Source organism: Bufo gargarizans, chromosome 4 (genome assembly GCF_014858855.1).
Source record: "Bufo gargarizans isolate SCDJY-AF-19 chromosome 4, ASM1485885v1, whole genome shotgun sequence".
In the NCBI taxonomy this organism is placed as follows: Eukaryota; Metazoa; Chordata; class Amphibia; order Anura; family Bufonidae; genus Bufo; species Bufo gargarizans.
In genome coordinates, this window is record NC_058083.1 from 443896746 (window position 1) to 443915700 (window position 18955).

Here is an 18955-nt window from a genome sequence, read left to right on the forward strand (position 1 = left end):
GTTAGAGGCCCAGGGGGACGCCCCGGTCTCCTGCCCCTCAGAGAAATTGTTTGTACCGTTGAACCTACGTCTCGAATTATTAAAGGAACATCATAATTCGGCACTTGCTGGGCACCCGGGTAGTAAAGCAACCTTAGAGCTATTGTCTCGTCGTTTTTGGTGGCCAAGGTTGCGTCAGGATGTATTGGATTTTGTGTCTTCTTGTTCTACCTGTGCGCGCGCAAAAGTTTCACATACACGTCCTGCAGGGTCTCTATTACCACTCGTCATTCCCAATAGACCATGGACACATCTGTCTATGGATTTTATCACTGACTTACCTTTGTCTGCGGGTAAAACAGTTATTTTGGTAGTAGTGGACAGGTTTAGCAAAATGGCACACTTTATTGCGTTACCCGCACTACCTAATGCTAAAACTCTTGCTCAGGTATTCGTCAGTGAGATCGTGAAGCTTCACGGGGTCCCCTCCGATGTTGTTTCGGATCGGGGAACCCAGTTTATTTCTAAATTTTGGAAAGCTTTTTGTTCCCGTTTGGGGGTTCACTTGTCCTTTTCCTCAGCTTTCCATCCTCAGTCGAATGGACAGACTGAGCGTACCAACCAAAACCTGGAGACATATCTAAGATGTTTTGTGTCTGAAAACCAAGAGTTGTGGTCGTCATATTTACCGTTAGCTGAGTTTGCCATAAATAATCGCCGTCAGGAATCCACTGGCAAGTCACCTTTTCTTGGTGCATATGGTTTTCATCCCCAATTCTGTACTTTCAAAGAGGGGGGGTCTTCTGGGGTTCCCGAAGAGGAACGGTTTTCGTCATCTCTTTCATCAGTATGGCAGAAGGTGCAAGCTAACTTGAAAAATATGGGAGGTAAATACAAATGCATGGCTGATAAGAGACGGTCGCCAGGTCCGGACCTAGGAGTGAATGACTATGTGTGGTTGTCTACTAGGAATATCAAGTTGAAGGTTCCCTCTTGGAAACTGGGTCCTAGGTTTATTGGTCCTTACAAGATTGTAGCCATCATCAACCCCGTGGCTTTTCGCCTGAAGTTACCTCAGACTTTTAAAATCCATAATGTCTTTCATAAGTCGTTACTCAAAAAATATGTTCCACCTCTAGAACCGTCACCGCTGCCACCCCCTCCTGTTGTCGTGGATGGTAGTTTGGAATTTCAGATATCCAAAATTGTTAATTCTCATCGGGTCCGCCGCTCTCTCCAATATCTGGTGCACTGGAGAGGTTACAGTCCCGAGGAAAGAATGTGGGTTCCTGCGTCTGAGGTAAACGCCGACAGGCTAGTCCGGATTTTTCATGCCTCTCATCCTGAGAGACCTGGTCCTGAGTGTCCGGAGGCCCCTCGTAGAGAGGGGGGTACTGTCACGAGGGTGTCAAGAGCCTCGCCTGACTCCGTTGTACCCGGGGTCAGGAGGTCGCAGCGGTTGGCTGCACGCTCTATGTCAGATAGGGAAGTTTCCTTATTGTAGCTTTCTGGGTTTGCTTTACAAACCCTTTTGGCTCACTCAGGGATCCGTAGCTCCTTCTCTCAGCTGTTCCTTGTCCAGCACTCCCAATCCTCCTTATATTCCCCTCTCACACTTCTCTGGTTGCCAGATATAGAGCTTCCTGCCTGGACATCTATTCTGACCCACTGGAGCTGTGTTGCTGCGTTCTCTGAGTGTTGCCTTAGAACGCTACCCTCCGGATCCCTGTTGGACCTTTGTGGACAATTGTTGCCGTCCACCTGGGTGTTTGTGTTTGTCTGTCCTCTCCCTGGTGTTTCCCTCTTAGTGCAGTGGTGAGGACTAGCGATCCCACCGGCCCGTTCCTTATCTAGGGCTCATTTCAGGGAAAGCCAGGGTTTAGGCACGTGATCGCCGCACGGGTGAGGAACCCGTCTAGGGACGTCAGGGCAGGCAGGTGCCAGCTGCAAGGTGAGTTAGGGGTCACCACCTTTCCCTCTCCCTTGGGCAGGGCTTTCCCTGTTTTCCTCCCTGTGCGTGTTGCCGGTCATTACAGGAGTATTCCTGCCCTCTCGGATCATCAGGAAATCGTTTATGGCCTTTCTCTGTTCATACAGTCAGTCCAACATATGGAGGGTGGAATTCCAACGTGTGGAAACGTAGCAGATCGGCCTATGTTGGGGGATGCCGTTCTGCTGCTGCAGCTCAAGAAGGGTGTGCTTCGCGGTCTATGAGTGGCTTAAATGCATGCAAAGTTTCCTGGCCATTTTTATGATGTCTTGCAGATAGGTGGAAGACTTCAGGAACTGCTTGACAACCAGATTGAACATGTGTGTCATGCAGGGCGCATGGCTCATCCCTCCTTGACGCATCACCAACACAATGTTTTTCCTGTTGTCAGTCACCATGATTCCGATTTTGAGTTGTCACAAAGAAAGACAGGATTTGATGTCTTGCTGAAGGACAAGGAAAAACTCCTCCCCTGTGTGACTCCATTAGCCCAGGCAAACGAGGTGCAAAACAGCATGACACCGCTGTGCCCTGCACATGTGGTATGCTGGAGGGGCACTGTGAATTGTTCCTGCAGTGGAGGCTGAGGACACGGAGGAGAATGAGGGGGCAGAGGCAGACATTGTCGCAGAACCAACGGCGTGGCAACAAAGAAAAAGCTAAATAAACAATTTTGTTGTCACCTTACATCACTAAAAGTACACCAGCAAGCGATCAAAAAAGTGTATGCCCACCAAAATAATACCAATCTAACCGTAACCTTATCCCTCAAAAAATGAGCCCCTACCTAAGACAATCGCCCAAAAAATAAAAAACTATGGCTCAGAATATGGAGACACTAAAACATCATTTTTTTGTTTAAAAAAAAGCTGTTATTGTGTAAAACAAGTAAATAAGAAAAATATACATATTAGGTATTGCCGCGTCCGTAAAAACATGCTCTATAAAAATATCACATGCTCTAACCCCTTAGGTGAACACTAAAAAAATAAAATAAAAACGGTGTAAAAAAAGCCATTTTTTGTCACCTTACATCACAAAAAGTGTAATAGCAAGCAATCAAAAACTCATATGCACCCCAAAATAGTGATAATCAAACCGTCATCTCATCCTGCAAAAAATGAGACCCTACCTAAGATAATCGGCCAAAAACTGAAATTATGATATGATTATGTAAAACTTACATAAATAAATAAAAAGTATAGATATTAGGTATCGCCACATCCGTAATAACCTGCTCTGTAAAAATATTACATGACCTAACCCCTCAGGTGAATTCCGTAAAAAAATAAAAATAAAAACGGTGTAAAAAAGCAATTTTTTGTCACCTTACATCACAAAAAGTTTAATAGCAAGCGATCAAAAAGTCATACGCACCCCAAAATAGTGCCAATCAAACCGTCATCTCATCCCGAAAACAATTAGCCCCTACACAAGACAGTCGCCCAAAAAATAAATAAAACTATGGCTTTTAGAATGTGGAGACACTAAAGAATCATTTAGAAAAAAAATATATGCTTTTTTATGTAAAATGAAACAAACTACCCAAAAAAGTAGTCATATTTGGTATTGTCGCATCTGTGACAACCTGCTATATAAAAATACCACATGATCTAACCTGTCAAATGAATATTGTAAATAAAATTAAAAAAAGGTGCCAAAACAGCTATTTCTTGTTACCTTGCCTCACAAAAAGTGTAATATAGAGCAACCAAAAATAATATGTACCCTAAAATAGTACCAACAAAACTGCCACCCTATCCCGTAGTTTCTAAAATGGGGTCACTTTCTTGGAGTTTCTACTCTAGGGGTGCATCAGGGGGGCTTCAAATGGGACATGGTGTCAAAAAACCAGTCCAGCAAAATCTGCCTTCCAAAAACCGTATGGCATTCCTTTCCTTTTGCACCCTGCCATGTGCCCATACAGCAGTTTACGACCACATATGGCGTGTTTCTGTAAACTACAGAATCAGGGCCATAAATATTGAGTTTGTTTGCCTGTTAACCCTTGCTTTGTAACTGGAAACAAAATATTAAAATGGAAAATCTGCCCAAAAAGTTAAATTTTGAAATGTTATCTCTATTTTCCATTAATTCTTGTGGAACACCTAAAGGGTTAATAAAGTTTGTAAAATCAGTGTTGAATACTTTGAGGGATGTAGTTTCTTAGATGGGGTCACTTTTTTTGAGTTTCTAATCTAGGGGTGCATCAGGGGGGCTTCAATTGGGACATGGTGTCAAAAAACCAGTCCAGCAAAATCTGCCTTCCAAAAACCGTATAGCATTTCTTTCCTTCTGTGCCTGTACAGCAGTTTACGACCACATCTGGGGGGTTTCTGTATTCTCTATTTTCCATTAACTCTTGTGGAACACCTAAAGTGTTAACAAAGTTTGTAAAATCAGTTTTGAATACCTTGAGGGGTGTAGTTTATAGAATAGGGTCATTTTTGGGTGGTTTCTATTATGTAAGCCTCACAAAGTGACTTCAGACCTGAACCGGTCCTTAAAAGGTGGTTTTTTGAAAATGTCTGAAAAATGTCAAGATTTGCTTCTAAACTTCTAAGCCTTGTAACATCCCCAAAAAATGTAATGTCATTCCCAAAATGATCCAAACATGAAGTAGACATATGTGGAATGTAAAGTAATAACTATTTTTGTAGGTATTACTATGTATTATAGAAGTAGATAAATTGAAACTTTGAAATTTTGCTAATTTTATCAAATAAAGTTTTTGGTAAATTTGGTATTTTTTTATAAATGAAAATGTTTTACCAGTGTCATGAAATACAATATGTGATGAAAAAACAATCTCAGAATGGCCTGGATAAGTCAAAGCATTTTAAAGTTATCACCACATAAAGTGACACTGGTCAGATTTGCAAAAAATGGCCTGGTCCTTAAGGTGAAAATAAGCCCGGTCCCTAAGGGATTAAATTGGTCTTTATTGCAAATATGGAACCTTTTTCTCAGTACAGAGCTGTTCTAATAGAGGGATCTGAATTTTCTCTCTGCTTGTCAGCCAGCTAATCTGACCGACTCCTTATCTCTGCTCTCTGACATTATAAACACTCATTATAGCTCAGTTCTTATCTTCCTGATAAGAATGTGGCTTAAATAAGTGTTTATGACTTCTTAGTAAATTAGAGATAACTGTGATTAGATGACCCCAGAAAGTGAAAGGTAAAAAGTACCAGCCACACAGCAGGAGAAACAGTAACCCTTTGTGACAGAACTGCTCAATATTTTTAATAAAGACCAATTGAAAATTTTTTTTATAGCCCAAAATGAATAAAATAAAATGATAAAAAATGTTTGCCTTTGAAGGTGTACATAGCCTTTAAGGCTATGTATGTATCCCCTTGTGAGGTTTGTCCCTGCAATCTCCTTGTAGCCAGGTTCTGATATAATCAGCTCCTCCATAAGTCCTGTGTGTGCTGGCAGTGGAGTGGATTTGAGCACTGTTTTGTAGATATCAGGTGAAATTGCTTAATACAGGCAACATAGTCATACTGTCTCATGAGTTCACGTCAGAACAGTCGGCCAGAGCACCATGTAATACTACATGCAGCTGCTGTTGGAGAATTGTGTGGTCAGATGGTGATCAGCTGATTGTTGGGACAACTTTTTCTAATACAAGGAGTTGGCTTAATAAAGTTCACTGTACCCTAAATTTTTTATTAAATGTTACCCTTAAAGGGTTTAAAGGATTTTACTCTTGATGGTCTATCCTCAGGAAAGGCCATCAATATCTGCTTGACCCTCTGCACCACTGCCGATCAGTTGTTCTGCAGCAGCTCCAGCCTGAAACTCCATTGCTCCGTCAGTCGTGTAATAGACACAGCTGGTTACTGCTCCCATTGGAGAGAAGCTGTGTAATTCTGCTTCTGACTTCTTGTACCCTAAAACAGCTGGTTGGCAGAGGTCCCTTGCCAAACAGATACTAGTAGCCTATCCTGTAGGCCAACAGTAGTATAAAATCATGAACAACCCCTTTAATGAGAACGATATGTTAAATAGTAAAAAGCGAAATCATTTCCAAAGCCTGACTTTTGTGCCAGAGATTTTTGTTGTGTTGGCCCCATCGACACACATGCCTTTAAATGTCACATGTGTTATCTGTTGAGATGAGATAAACTGGGAACTTAAGTGTGTTTATTGCTTAATCATTTCTGTTTATTTGCTACACAGATGCAACATTAATGGAAACGCCTCGGCAGTTCAACACGATTCAACACAATTTGGTTAAAATGTGGAAATATTTACTCATTAGGAAAATCATTTTCAACCTGCCAATTTTTGTTTTGCAGTTTGCTACATGACAGTGAGAGTATTCCGTCAGGAGCTAATGAGCTGCACATTGAAGTGTATGTGCGTTCTGAACCTACAAGTAAAATATAGTAGGGCATTGCTTAAAGCGGCTTGTAAAACTACAACTCCCACCATGCCCTGCTGTAGGCTAATAGCTGTAGGCAGTAGGCCAGGCATGCTGGGAGTTTTAGTTTTGCACCAGCTGGAGAAACTCAGGTTGGCCATTCCTGTCCTAGTATAATACATGTTAATGTACATTATCCATAGACAAGCCTGTAAATGACATCTATCTTCTTATCACTACATTTAGATGCCATGTGTCGGTCTTAAATTTATACTCCTATGTCCACTATTGATTGACTTATATTTAGTGCTTCCCCTCTCTTTAAAAATAAGTTTATCAGCAGCTGCAGTGTGCATTGTATGTGCTGTACCCCAGCTCTTGCGGAACAACATAATACACGTCCCAGTTGCTCCAAACTGGGCGATAAAAAAAATAAAAGAAATGATCTGTTTCTTGTATCTCAATCAAACAGTGTTGAATAGGAAGCTCTGCTTATTCTAGGTTGTGTAGTTGAAGGAGTGTGCCCCTACCAAAAATTATTAAGAATAGTAGAAGTCACCTCGGAGTTCAAGGACAACCACTGTCCGTTCGGAGAATATGAACATTCCTTGCTTGGTGATCTAACTATGAGCTGTCAAGCAATGGCTTTCACCCTGCTGGTCTCAGGTCATCCACGTGCTATGTAATGAATCATTTCCCCCTGAATTTATTTTTTTCCACGTCTGTTTTGATGGAAAGGTATCTGTCACTGGCCAACAGTTATCAGCCACTTGCTACATCAGCTCCCAGATTGAAGGGTCTGCCTGTTATGTGACAACTCTCTTTAATCATATATACATATACAATTTAAACAGGACTATAAAGTATTAAAAAAAAAAAAAAAACACCAAATATATACGTTAAGAAATATCTAAAATGGAGGATATTTACCTTCACAATTGACTCTGTCTCTGCTCAGTTCATAGCCTGGATTACATTGACAAACGTATGAGCCAATCATATTATAGCATTCCTGTGCGCAGGGGCTACTGGTGCTACATTCATTAACATCTGAAGATTTAGAAACACATTTTCATGTTTATTTATTATGTCATTTCATATATTATACACTGAGCAAAAATATAAACACATTCGGTTTTGCTCCCATTTTGCATGAGCTGAACTCAAAGATCTGAAACAATTTCTACATATACAAAAGACCCATTACTCTCAAATATTGTTCACAAATCTGTCTAAATCTGTGTTAGTGAGCACTTCTCCTTTGCCGAGATAATCCATCCCACCTCACAGGTGTGGCATATCAAGGTGCTGATTAGACAGCATGAATATTGCACAGGTGTGCCTTAGACTGCCCACAATAAAAGGCCACTCTGAAATGTGCAGTTTAATCAAACAGCACAATGCGACAGATGTCGCAACGTTTGAGGGAGCGTGCAATTGGCATGCTGATTGCAGGAATGTCTACCAGAGCTGTTGCCCGTGCAATTAATGTTCATTTCTCTACCATAAGCTGTCTCCAAAGGAGTTTTAAAGAATTTGGCAGTACATCCAACCGGTCTCACAACCGCAGACCACGTGTAACCACACCAGCCCAGGACCTCGACATCCAGCATGTTCACCTCCATGATCGTCTGAGACCAGCCACCTGGACAGCTGCAGCAACAATCGGTTTGCATAGCCAAAGAATTTCTGCACAAACTGTCAGAAACCATCTCAGGGAAGCTCATCTGCATGCTCGTCGTCCTCATCGGGGTCTGGAACTGACTGCAGTTCATGGTCCTAAGCGACTTAAGTGGGAAAATACTCACATTCAATGGTGTATGGCACGTTGGAGAGGAGTTCTGTTCACAGATGAGTCCCGGTTTTCACTGTTCAGGGCAGATGGCAGACAGCGTGTGTGGGTTGCGTGGGTGAGCGGTTTGCTGACGTCAACGTTGTGGATCGAGTGGCCCATGGTGGCTGCGGGGTTATGGTATGGACAGGAGTATGTTATGGACAACGAACGTAGGTACATTTTATTGATGGCATTTTGAATGCACAGAGATACCGTGATGAGATTCTGAGGCCCATTGTTGTGCCATTCATCCACGACCATCACCTCATGTTGCAGCATGATAATGCACGGCCCCATATTGCAAGGATCTGTACACAATTCCTGGAAGCTGAAAACATCCTAGTTCTTGCATGGCTAGCATACTCACCGGACATGTCACCTATTGAGCATGTTTGGGATGCTCTGGATCAGCGTAAACGACAGCGTGTTCCAGTTCCTGCCAATATTCTGCAACTTCGCACAGCTATTAAAGAAGAGTGGACCAACATTCCACAGACCAAAATCAACAACCTGATCAACTCTACGCGACGGAGATGTGTTGCACTGCGAGAGGCAAATGGCGGCCACACCAGATACTGACTGGTTTTATGATCCCCCCCAGTAAGGCAAAACTGTGCACATTCCAGAATGTCCTTTTATTGTGGGCAGTCTAAGGCACGTCTGTGCAATATTCATGCTGTCTAATCAGCACCTTGATAAGCCACACCTGTGAAGTAGGATGGATTATTTTGGCAAAGGAGAAGTGCTCAGTCACTAACACAGATTTAGACAGATTTGTGAACAATATTTGAGAGTTATGGGTCTTTTGTGTATGTAGAAAATGTTTCAGATCTTTGAGTTCAGCTCATGCAAAATGGGAGCAAAACCCGAAAGTGTTGCATTCATATTTTTGCTCAGTGTATATAATATCATAGAAACATTCAGCCAAAACTTTAACCCCTTAGTGACCAGCCTGTTTTGGGCCTTACTTACCAAGCATTTTTCTTCCTTTTTTCATCATTGCGTTCCAAGAGCTATAACTTTTTTATTTTTCCATCTATATAGCTTTATGAGGGCTTGTTTTTTTGCAGGACAAGTTGTAGTTTTTAATGACACCATTTTGGGGTACACATAACTTTCTGATTAAGGCTACTTTCAACCTAGCGTCCTGCTGTCCGCTCGTGAGCTCCGTTTGAAGGAGCTCACGAGCGGAGCAGAACGCTTCCGTCCAGCCCTGATGCAGTCTGAATGGATGCGGATCCGCTCAGACTGCATCAGTCTGGCGGCGTTCAGCCTCCGCTCCGCTCGCCTCCGCACGGCCAGGCGGACAGCTGAACGCTGCTTGCAGCGTTCAGCTGTCCGCCTGGCCGTGCGGAGGCGTGCGGATCCGTCCAGACTTACAATGTAAGTCAATGGGAACGGATCCGCTTGAAGATGACACCATATGGCTCAATCTTCAAGCGGATCCGTCCCCCATTGACTTTACATTGAAAGTCTGAACGGATCCGCTCAGGCTACTTTCACACTTAGAAATGTTTCTAAGTTATTAATGCAGACGGATCCGTACTGAACGGAGCCTCCGTCTGCATTAATATGATCGGATCCGTTCAGAACGGATCCGATCAAGCGCAAGTGTGAAAGTAGCCTAACTTTTATTAACTTTTTCTGGGAGGGAGATGGGAAAAACAGCAACTGCCACTGCGTTTTTACATTATAAATTTTACAGCGTTCATTTTTCGGTGTAAATAACATAATATCAGTAAGTCAGTAAGATTACAGTGATACCAAATGCATATAGTTTTTTATTACATTTTACAACTTTTTTGCAATAAAACCCCTTTTTTTTAAAAAGAAAAACATTTTCTTGCATCGCCGCTTCCCAAGACCCATAACTTCTTTCTTTTTCTTTCTATGGAGTTGTGTGAGGGCTTGATTTTTGCGGAAAGACTTGTATTTTTTATTGCCACAATTTTGGAGTAAATGGCACTTGTTGATCGCTTGTTATTATGTTTTTTTGGTGGCAACTAAGAATAAATGAGAAATTCATTTTTTTTTTTACGGCGTTCGCCATAGGGGTAGAGGTTCCATGTACAGAAAGTGAGGACCTGCTCTATTCTGTCTCTGGGAACATGGACCTGGAGACCATTGGAGACATTGGATTGTCTTCTGTAGTCACTAAATCTGTTTAAAAAAAATGGCCCAGACCATTATTGCTCCTCCACAAACCTTTACACCTGGTAGAAGTGTCCTACGTATTTCTACCACCAAAACTAGAATTAGTCATCAAGCTCTTAGATGGTGAATAGAGATGAGCGAAATTCTCAAAAATTCATTTTTCCGATTTTTTTTATTCAATCCGAATATATTTGTGGTGAATTGCGATAAAAAACATCTATTTCCTGGCTGCAGAGAGCCTGTATAGTGGTGTAGAACACTGTGCCTTGCAGTAACACGCATAGGGAGTCTGCTGTGGTAGTGAAACAATACTGTGAGTCAGTATGACATGGAGATGACAGGCGTCGCTCTTAGAATCACTGCACACTTCACTTATTTGGGCAGTCACAGGGCCAAAACTGACCAAATAACTAAAGTATTAACTCAGCCTTAGGCTCCATTCACACGTCCATAATAATGGGTCCCCATCCGTTCCGCAAATTGCGGAACGGGTGCGGACCCATTCATTCTCTATGGGGATGGAATGGATGTGGGGAGCACACTATGTGCTCTCCGCATCCGCATTTCCAGGGCGCGCCGCTGATCTTCCGGTCCTCAGTTCCGGAAAAATATAGAACATGTCCTATTCTTGTCCGCAATTGCGGACAAGAATAGGCATTTCTATGGGGGTGTCGGCCAGGTGTATTGCGGATCCGCAATGCACTACAGATGTGTGAATGGACCGTTACAGGTTGATGTTAGCACCAAGAAGAAGCGCACTCCTTTTACACCGTCGTCAGCTGATTCCACATAGATGTCTAAAGAACCTGTTCTATTACACGCTTATACAAATAGAGCCTCCCGACAGAGTGATGAGGGTGTTGATGTCATGGATTAATTTGCCCTTCCTTTGATCCGTCAGAACAATAACCCACATGCAACATTGTACTTTGTACCCCTGACAAACAAATAATATAGCTAATCCGTCTGTTATTTAGGTGCACATCATATAGCCATTTATTGCGTGAAGTACACCTGCACTGCATACGTGACAGGGAAATTTATATAATTAATCCGTCTGATATAATGACTCCATTTATTGCATGAAGTACACCTGCACTGCATACGTTACAGGGAAAATAATATAGTTAATCCGTTTATTAGTTCGGTGGGTGACCTTAAATAATGAGGAGAGCATCAAATAAGGAACGTGGCCCTGGTTGTGGTGCTGCTGGGGTTGGTGGAGCTCCTGTTGCAAGGAGAGGACGTGGTCGATCTGTGCCAGCTACACGCCAAATGAAACACCTTCCTCAGGTGCACGTAGGCGACAGAACGTTCAGCGTTATTTTGTAGGCCTGAATACCAGAGTACGAATGGTATTAATTTATTGCAAAAAAGAGTCATCCCCTTTTAGAAAAGGTTAATTTTAAAATACAAAGATAAAAAAAAGCACTGAACTTACCTACACAGCTGTAATTATTAGGAGCCAGCTGAAAGCCTTGGTTACACTGGCAATAATATGAACCAAGTGTGTTCACACAGTGGTGGTGACAAAATGAAGACAATGAACATTCGTCGATATCTGCATTGCGATATAGACAAAAAAAATGTATATATGTTCTGTATTATAGTATTATTTAATGCAATTAGAAAACTGGTAGAATAAACAATAAGATGAGGCTGTTTTATGGTTGTGTGAAACTGGCTATAAAATAGGTAGAATCTGAAAAAATACAAACAATCAATGTTGTGATTGTTAAAAGTAAGATTTTTTTAACATGTGAACATGCAATCGCTCAATTGTTTGTACCATACACCACAATACTTTTTTATTGCGGTGTATTGTGATTTTATAGGCATTCTATTACACACTGCCTAAGGGTCCATTCACACGTCCGTTGTTTCTTTCCTGATCTGTTCCGTTTTTGGGGAACAGATCTGGACCAGATCTGGACCCATTCATTTTCAACGGGTCCTGAAAAAAATCGGACAGCACAATGTCTGATTTTTTATTGGGACCCATTGAAAATGAATGGGTACAGATCTGGTCCAGATCTGTTCCGCAAAAAACGGAACAGATCAGGAAAGAAACAACGGACGTGTGAATGGACCCTTAGGAAGGGTGTAACAGGGGTTTTAGAATGGCAGGCCTTGGGACATTCACAAGGCCTTGGCCTCCATGACAGCAGCTTGGCACCATGCAATTACGGTGTGGGGACGGCCAGCTCCCTCCATCTAAGGGCTCATGTACACAAATGGGTGCCTGCCGTTCGTTGCATTGGGACCACAATTTGCAGTCCTAAAAGCATGGGCAAAAAAAAACCTTCTGTGCGGTTGCCACAGACAGATCCAGAACCATTCAACTTGAAAAAAAATTAACATGTTCCTTCTGGACTGTTTGCGGGCCGCAATAAGGGCACTGCAGGGCAATAGCCATGTGCATAAACCCTAACTATTCATATGCTGTAGCATCTGAGTGGATAAACAGCTGGGACCTGAGTTATCACAGCTGCAGATAAGTATCAGTTGTGTAACAGCTGGTGTCAGCTTGTGTACCCGCTCCATACACTCCCTGCACACAAAGTACAGTTAAAAGTCCATTCACACATCCGTAGTGTATTGCAGACAAAAATAGGACTTGTTCTATTTTTTGGGGGGAGCCGAGGACCGGAAGTACGGAGCCGCGGACTGGAAATGCGGATGCGGACAGCACAATGTGTGCTGTCAGCATATTTTCCGTCCCCATTGAGAATAAATGGGTTCGCAACCATTCCGCAGAATTGTTGAAAGAATGTGGACCCATTCTACGGACATGTGAATGGACCCTAAGGCTGGGTTCACATCACGTTTTTGTCTTACATTTAACATATATATATATATATAAAAAAAATTATATATATATATATATATATATATATAGTACAGACCAAAAGTTTGGACACACCTTCTTATTCAAAGAGTTTTCTTTATTTTCATGACTATGAAAATTGTAGATTCACACTGAAGGCATCAAAACTATGAATTAACACATGTGGAATTATATACTTATCAAAAAAGTGTGAAACAACTGAAAATATTCTTTTGCTTTGATTACTGCTTTGCACACTCTTGGCATTCTCTTGATGAGCTTCAAGAGGTAGTCACCTGAAATGGTTTTCACATCACAGGTGTGGAAAAGTCAGGTGGATACACAGCTGATAGTCCTACTGAATAGACTGTTAGAATTTGTATTATGGCAAGCTAAGTAAAGAAAAACGAGTGGCCATCATTACTTTAAGAAATGAAGGTAGGTCAGTCCGAAAAATTGGGAAAAGTTTGAAAGTGTCCCCAAGTGCAGTCACAAAAACCATCAAGCGCTACAAAGAAACTGGCTCACATGCGGACCACCCCAGGAAAGGAAGACCAAGAGTCACCTCTGCTGCGGAGTATAAGTTCATCCGAGTCACCAGCCTCAGAAATCGCAGGTTAACAGCAGCTCAGCTTAGAGACCAGGTCAATGCCACACAGAGTTCTAGCAGCAGACACATCTCTAGAACAACTGTTAAGAGGAGACTGTGTGAATCAGGCCTTCATGGTAGAATATCTGCTAGGAAACCACTGCTGAGGACAGGCAACAAGCAGAAGAGACTTGTTTGGGCTAAAGAACACAAGGAATGGACATTAGACCAGTGGAAATCTGTGTTTTGGTCTGATGAGTCCAAATTTGAGATCTTTGGTTCCAACCACTGCGTCATTGTGAGATGCAGAAAAGGTGAACGGATGGACTCTACATGCCTGGTTCCCACCGTGAAGCATGGAGGAGGAGGTGTGATGGTGTGGGGGTGCTTTGCTGGTGACACTGTTGGGGATTTATTCAAAATTGAAGGCATACTGAACCAGCATGGCTACCACAGCATCTTGCAGTGGCATGCTATTCCATCCGGTTTGCTATTAGTTGGACCATCATTTATTTTTCAACAGGACAATGACCCCAAAGACACCTCCAGTCTGTGTAAGGGCTATTTGACCATGAAGGAGAGTGATGGGGTGCTGCGCCAGATGACCTGGCCTCCACAGTCACCGGACCTGAACCCAATCGAGAGGGTTTGGGGTGAGCTGGACCGCAGAGTGAAGGCAAAAGGGCCAACAAGTGCTAAGCATCTCTGTGAACTCCTTCAAGACTGTTGGAAGACCATTTCAGGTGACTACCTCTTGAAGCTCATCAAGAGAATGCCAAGAGTGTGCAAAGCAGTAAACAAAGCAAAAGGTGGCTAACTTGAAGAACCTAGAATATGACATATTTTCAGTTGTTTCACACTTTTTTGTTATGTATATAATTCCACATGTGTTAATTCATAGTTTTGATGCCTTCAGTGTGAATCTACAATGTTCATAGTCATGAAAATAAAGAAAACTCTTTGAATGAGAAGGTGTGTCCAAACTTTTGGTCTGTACTGTATATGTTAAAAGGATGCCTCCAAAGAATGCATTATGGCGGCATCCGTCACCATAGAGTTCCATTGTGAATAACGTTTATGTGTTTTTTTGCAGGATAAAAACGCGTAGTGCACTATGGTTTTGCATCCTTTCCTTTCCCAAATGTATATATATAATGTAAGACAAAAACGTAATGTGAACCCAGCCTAAGCTGTTTCATGGAAAGATAGAACAGATTTGATAACATAAATTGCTAAAAAGAATTACAGCAGTTTCTAAAATTAGCATGGCAAAATTATTTTTCTAGCAAGACAATGCACAGAGAACACACATAGGGTACTGGATGACAGTTTGTAAAGGAACATACAAAGAACATAGAAAGACATTGGAAGGACAAGTTAGGAGATGCAGGAGTTAAGGGAATGTATCAACTATAATTTGTTTTAATAATTAAAAACTAGATAATAATGCATATTATTTTTAAAGTCTGATTGTAGATTTTTTTTTCAATTTTTGTAAATGATTATGGGGAACTCCATCTTGCCTGAGCTGCTGTTAGCAGCAGTTCAGAGATGCAGCATGCATTACTGCAGCTGCATGGATCATGGGAACCTGTAGACTGTTGACTTCTACGATCAAGTGTTCTAGGCATGCTATGTGACCTTTGTAGAGGTTTTTCCTATTTTGTTGTATTGCAGCTTTGGGCTATAATAAATAAATTCAAATTGCCACCATCAATCTGCACTTATCAATCTGAAAACAACATTTTAGAAATGTATTTAGATGCAAGGAAAAACTAAAATTTTACATGGACATAAGAATTCAGACCCTTTGCTATGGCGCTTGAAATTTAGGTCTGGAGGCCACCAATTTCCCTTGGTTATCTTTGAGATGTTTTTACACCTTGATTGGAGTCCACTTGTGATAAATTCAGCCCTGTCTTTATCATGTCTCAGAGCTAACAATGATTGTCAGAGCAAAACCAAAGCCATGAGGAGGAAAGAACTGTCTGTAGAGACAGGATTGTGCGGAGGCACAGATCTCGGGAAGGATACAAAAATGTCTGCAGCACTGAACGTTCACAAAAGCACAGTGGCCTCCATAATTCTTAAATGGAGAAAGTTTGGGACAATAACAACTCTTCCTAGAGCTGGTCGCCCCAGCAAACTAAGTGATCAGTAGAGAAGGGCCTTAGTAAGGGTGACCAAGCACCCAATGATCAAACTGGCTGAGTTCCAAAGATCCTGTGTGTGCATGGGAGAAACATCTAGAAGGTTTACAACCACTGCAGCACTCTACCAATATGGGCTTTATGTCAGTTGCCAGAAAGAAGCATCTCCTTAGAAAAAGACACATAAAAACAAATCTGGAGTTTGCAAAAAAGCACATTAAGGATTCTTAGAATGCGAGAAACAATATTCTCTGGACTAATGAAGACCAAGATTAAACTTTTTGGCCTCATTTCTAAGCTTTCATGGTGATGGCAGCATAATGTTGAGGGAGTATTTTTCATCAGCTGGACAGGGAGACAGGTCAGAGTTGAGGAAAAGCTGAATGAAGCAAAAAAGACCGGGTAGAAAGTTACCTTCCTACAAGACAATGACCCTAAGCACACAACCAAGACAACACAGGAGTGGCTTAGGGACAATTCTGTGAATGCCCTTCAGTGGCATAGCTAGAGCCCTGACTTGAAAGACTGGAAAGACCTGAAAATGTCTGTCCACTGGTGATCCCCAGAGAAGAATGGCAGAACCTCTCCAAATCCAGGTGTGCAAACCTTGTAGCATCATACCCAAGAAGACTGGAGGCTGTTATTGATGGCAAAGGTTTCCTAAAATAAGTACTGAGTAAAGCTCTGAATACTTATGTCAATGCAAGATTTTAGTTTTTCCTTTTGAATAAATTAACGAACATTTCAAACAATCTGTTTTCACTTTCTCATTATAGAGTATTAGGCTCAGAATGATGGGGATAAACTTGAATTAGCTTTTTTTTGTCACAAGGTTGCAACATATCTAAATGTTGAAAAAGTGAAAAGGTGAATTTACATGGCTGAATATTCGGGCAGCTTATTGGGAATGAACGTTTGCATCCAGATTGCCTGCCGGAATCCTCTGCCGCATGTGTGAAAGTACCCCTAATATTTATTTATTCTCAGTAACTTTATTTTCTTAATTCCCAGAGAACCCCTTTAAGATGCATGGGGGAGTATGACTTATAATTTAAGGGAAAAGGAGGAAAACAGAGATAACAGAGCACACAGAGTAAGCTGGAAGATAGACAAAAAGGTGTTCTTGAAGTCATAAAATGCAAGTTGGAGGAGAGCAGAGGAAGTCTTAGACCATGCACACATGGCAGAGAAGAGTGAATGGAGCATCTGTGACTGCACACCCCTAGGTGCACTTTATGAGCTGCCTTTGGTAATGCACTGTATTACTGGAATATTCTCCACTAGAAGCAATGCGTATAGTAGACAATACCTCCATAATATGGCATTCCATCCAGCAGAGCAAACATTTTTTTATGTCATATTTAATTTCAAACCTTTGTAACATTTATGAAATCAAAGGCATGATACAGTTCAACTTCAAATAAAAATATGCTGCAGAGCTCCATAAAATCCTCCTCTTTATTTCTTCTTCTAAAAAACATTTCAAGCATGGTAAAAAAAAGATGCTATGTGTTCTGCGCTGTTTGACAAGTTCTTACTCTTAGCTATGAGTGAGAACTTGTCATACATAGTTCAAAACTCGTAAGGGTCTTTTTTTTATTACCATGCTTTAGATGTTCTTTAGAAGATGAAATAATGAACAGGATTTTATGGAGTTCTAGAGCATATTTGTATTTGAAGTTTGACTATGGTGCCTGTTTCTTAATCAGAATACTCTTCCCTGCACCCGCTATCCAGTGGCTGATCTTGAGGTCCAGGTGGAGAGCTGAACCCTTTGCGTTTGTTATGTGCAATAATACAGTACAGCCCATGCATGTCTATGGGTGACATTTTCTGCATACAACTTGAAGCTGTAGGCCTTTCATGGCACTGTTCACATGTGTAAGCTATGTATACCTCATTTTTCAGTGCTATGACTCAGCATATTAGAAATCATTAAAGCAAGTTTACCCACCAATACATTGCTCTCCTCGTTTTTGGTATCCTCTGGGACACAGGCAAGTGAATGATCCTCTGATATTAGTGCACACTTGATCTGATCTGCAGTTGTGGGTTCCAGTTAGACATTCATCTATGTCTATCAGAAGAAACAAAAAATATTTGCTATTAGGATATTTCTAGGTAAAGTGATCATTTTTTTTATTTTGCCCTTAAAGAACTGTTCTTGGAATTATAACTAGACAACAAGAATAGTGAGGTCCATAAAAATCTAGAAATAATTTGGCTAATCTCAGTCTAAGAGGTTTTAAAGTATCAACTCAATGAAAAGTATTTATTTCACATATTACCTAGGAATGCCGTTGTCAGGATTGACACTAGTTTTAAGCTAATATACAACTGATAGTGCCAGTGGTGTAACTAGAACTGACAGGGCCCCGGAGAACATTTTTGAATTGTGACCCCCTCCCCCAGCAATCCCCTCCTCCTGTGCAACCCTCATTCCTCTAGCCAAGATAGCTCTCTCAATCCAGGCCAGGCAGCAGCTCCAACCATTTCCTACACGTATATACTGTATGTCATGTCACTGTATATTCTGTCACGGTATATAATTTCATTGTGTAATACTGTTGAGGGGGCCCCGACAATTAAATCTTTCAGTCCTTCTCCCGGGCTGCCCCTTCTGAGTCCCTGTAGTGGTCATTTCCCTCGCTTCCACTATAGGTACACATGTATAGTGCTGCCATTTGGATAATTAATGGAGAGTTATGGCATAAAGGGTGGATGTGATATCTTCACGAAGAGCTTACCGATTTGGTGGGATACACCAATAATCTCACTTATATGGTTGCATCCTGATTGAAAAACTAGAAATTGACTTTCCAAATAACTATCCTATTTTCCTGCTGTGAAATAAGCCTTGTTCATCTGACAGCTACTGTATGTTATTTGAATGTCCAGCTTAAAAATGACCAAGTAAGTTTAGTAAGACAATTAAAGGGGAAGTCACACTTTGGACAATCTCTGCTTGTTAGAAAGAACCCTTAAAAATAATTTGATCAGATGTAATCTGTAGAGAAACCTGGCAGTAAGTGTTTAATTTTGCTACAGCGCCACCACAAG

At 41.5% G+C, this 18955-nt stretch overlaps 1 protein-coding gene across 1 annotated transcript in view; it reads right to left on the reverse strand.

Annotated features, from left to right (window-relative positions):
• The window catches only part of EFEMP1 (EGF containing fibulin extracellular matrix protein 1), a 138687-nt gene that overhangs the window by 20422 nt on the left and 99310 nt on the right, over positions 1-18955 (reverse strand). The window contains exons 5-7 of the mRNA XM_044289232.1: positions 17850-17972; positions 11771-11890; positions 7272-7391 (exon numbers count right to left, since the gene is read on the reverse strand). Of these exons, the coding sequence (XP_044145167.1) occupies positions 7272-7391; positions 11771-11890; positions 17850-17972 (363 nt within the window). The remainder of the gene's footprint in view (positions 1-7271; positions 7392-11770; positions 11891-17849; positions 17973-18955) is intronic.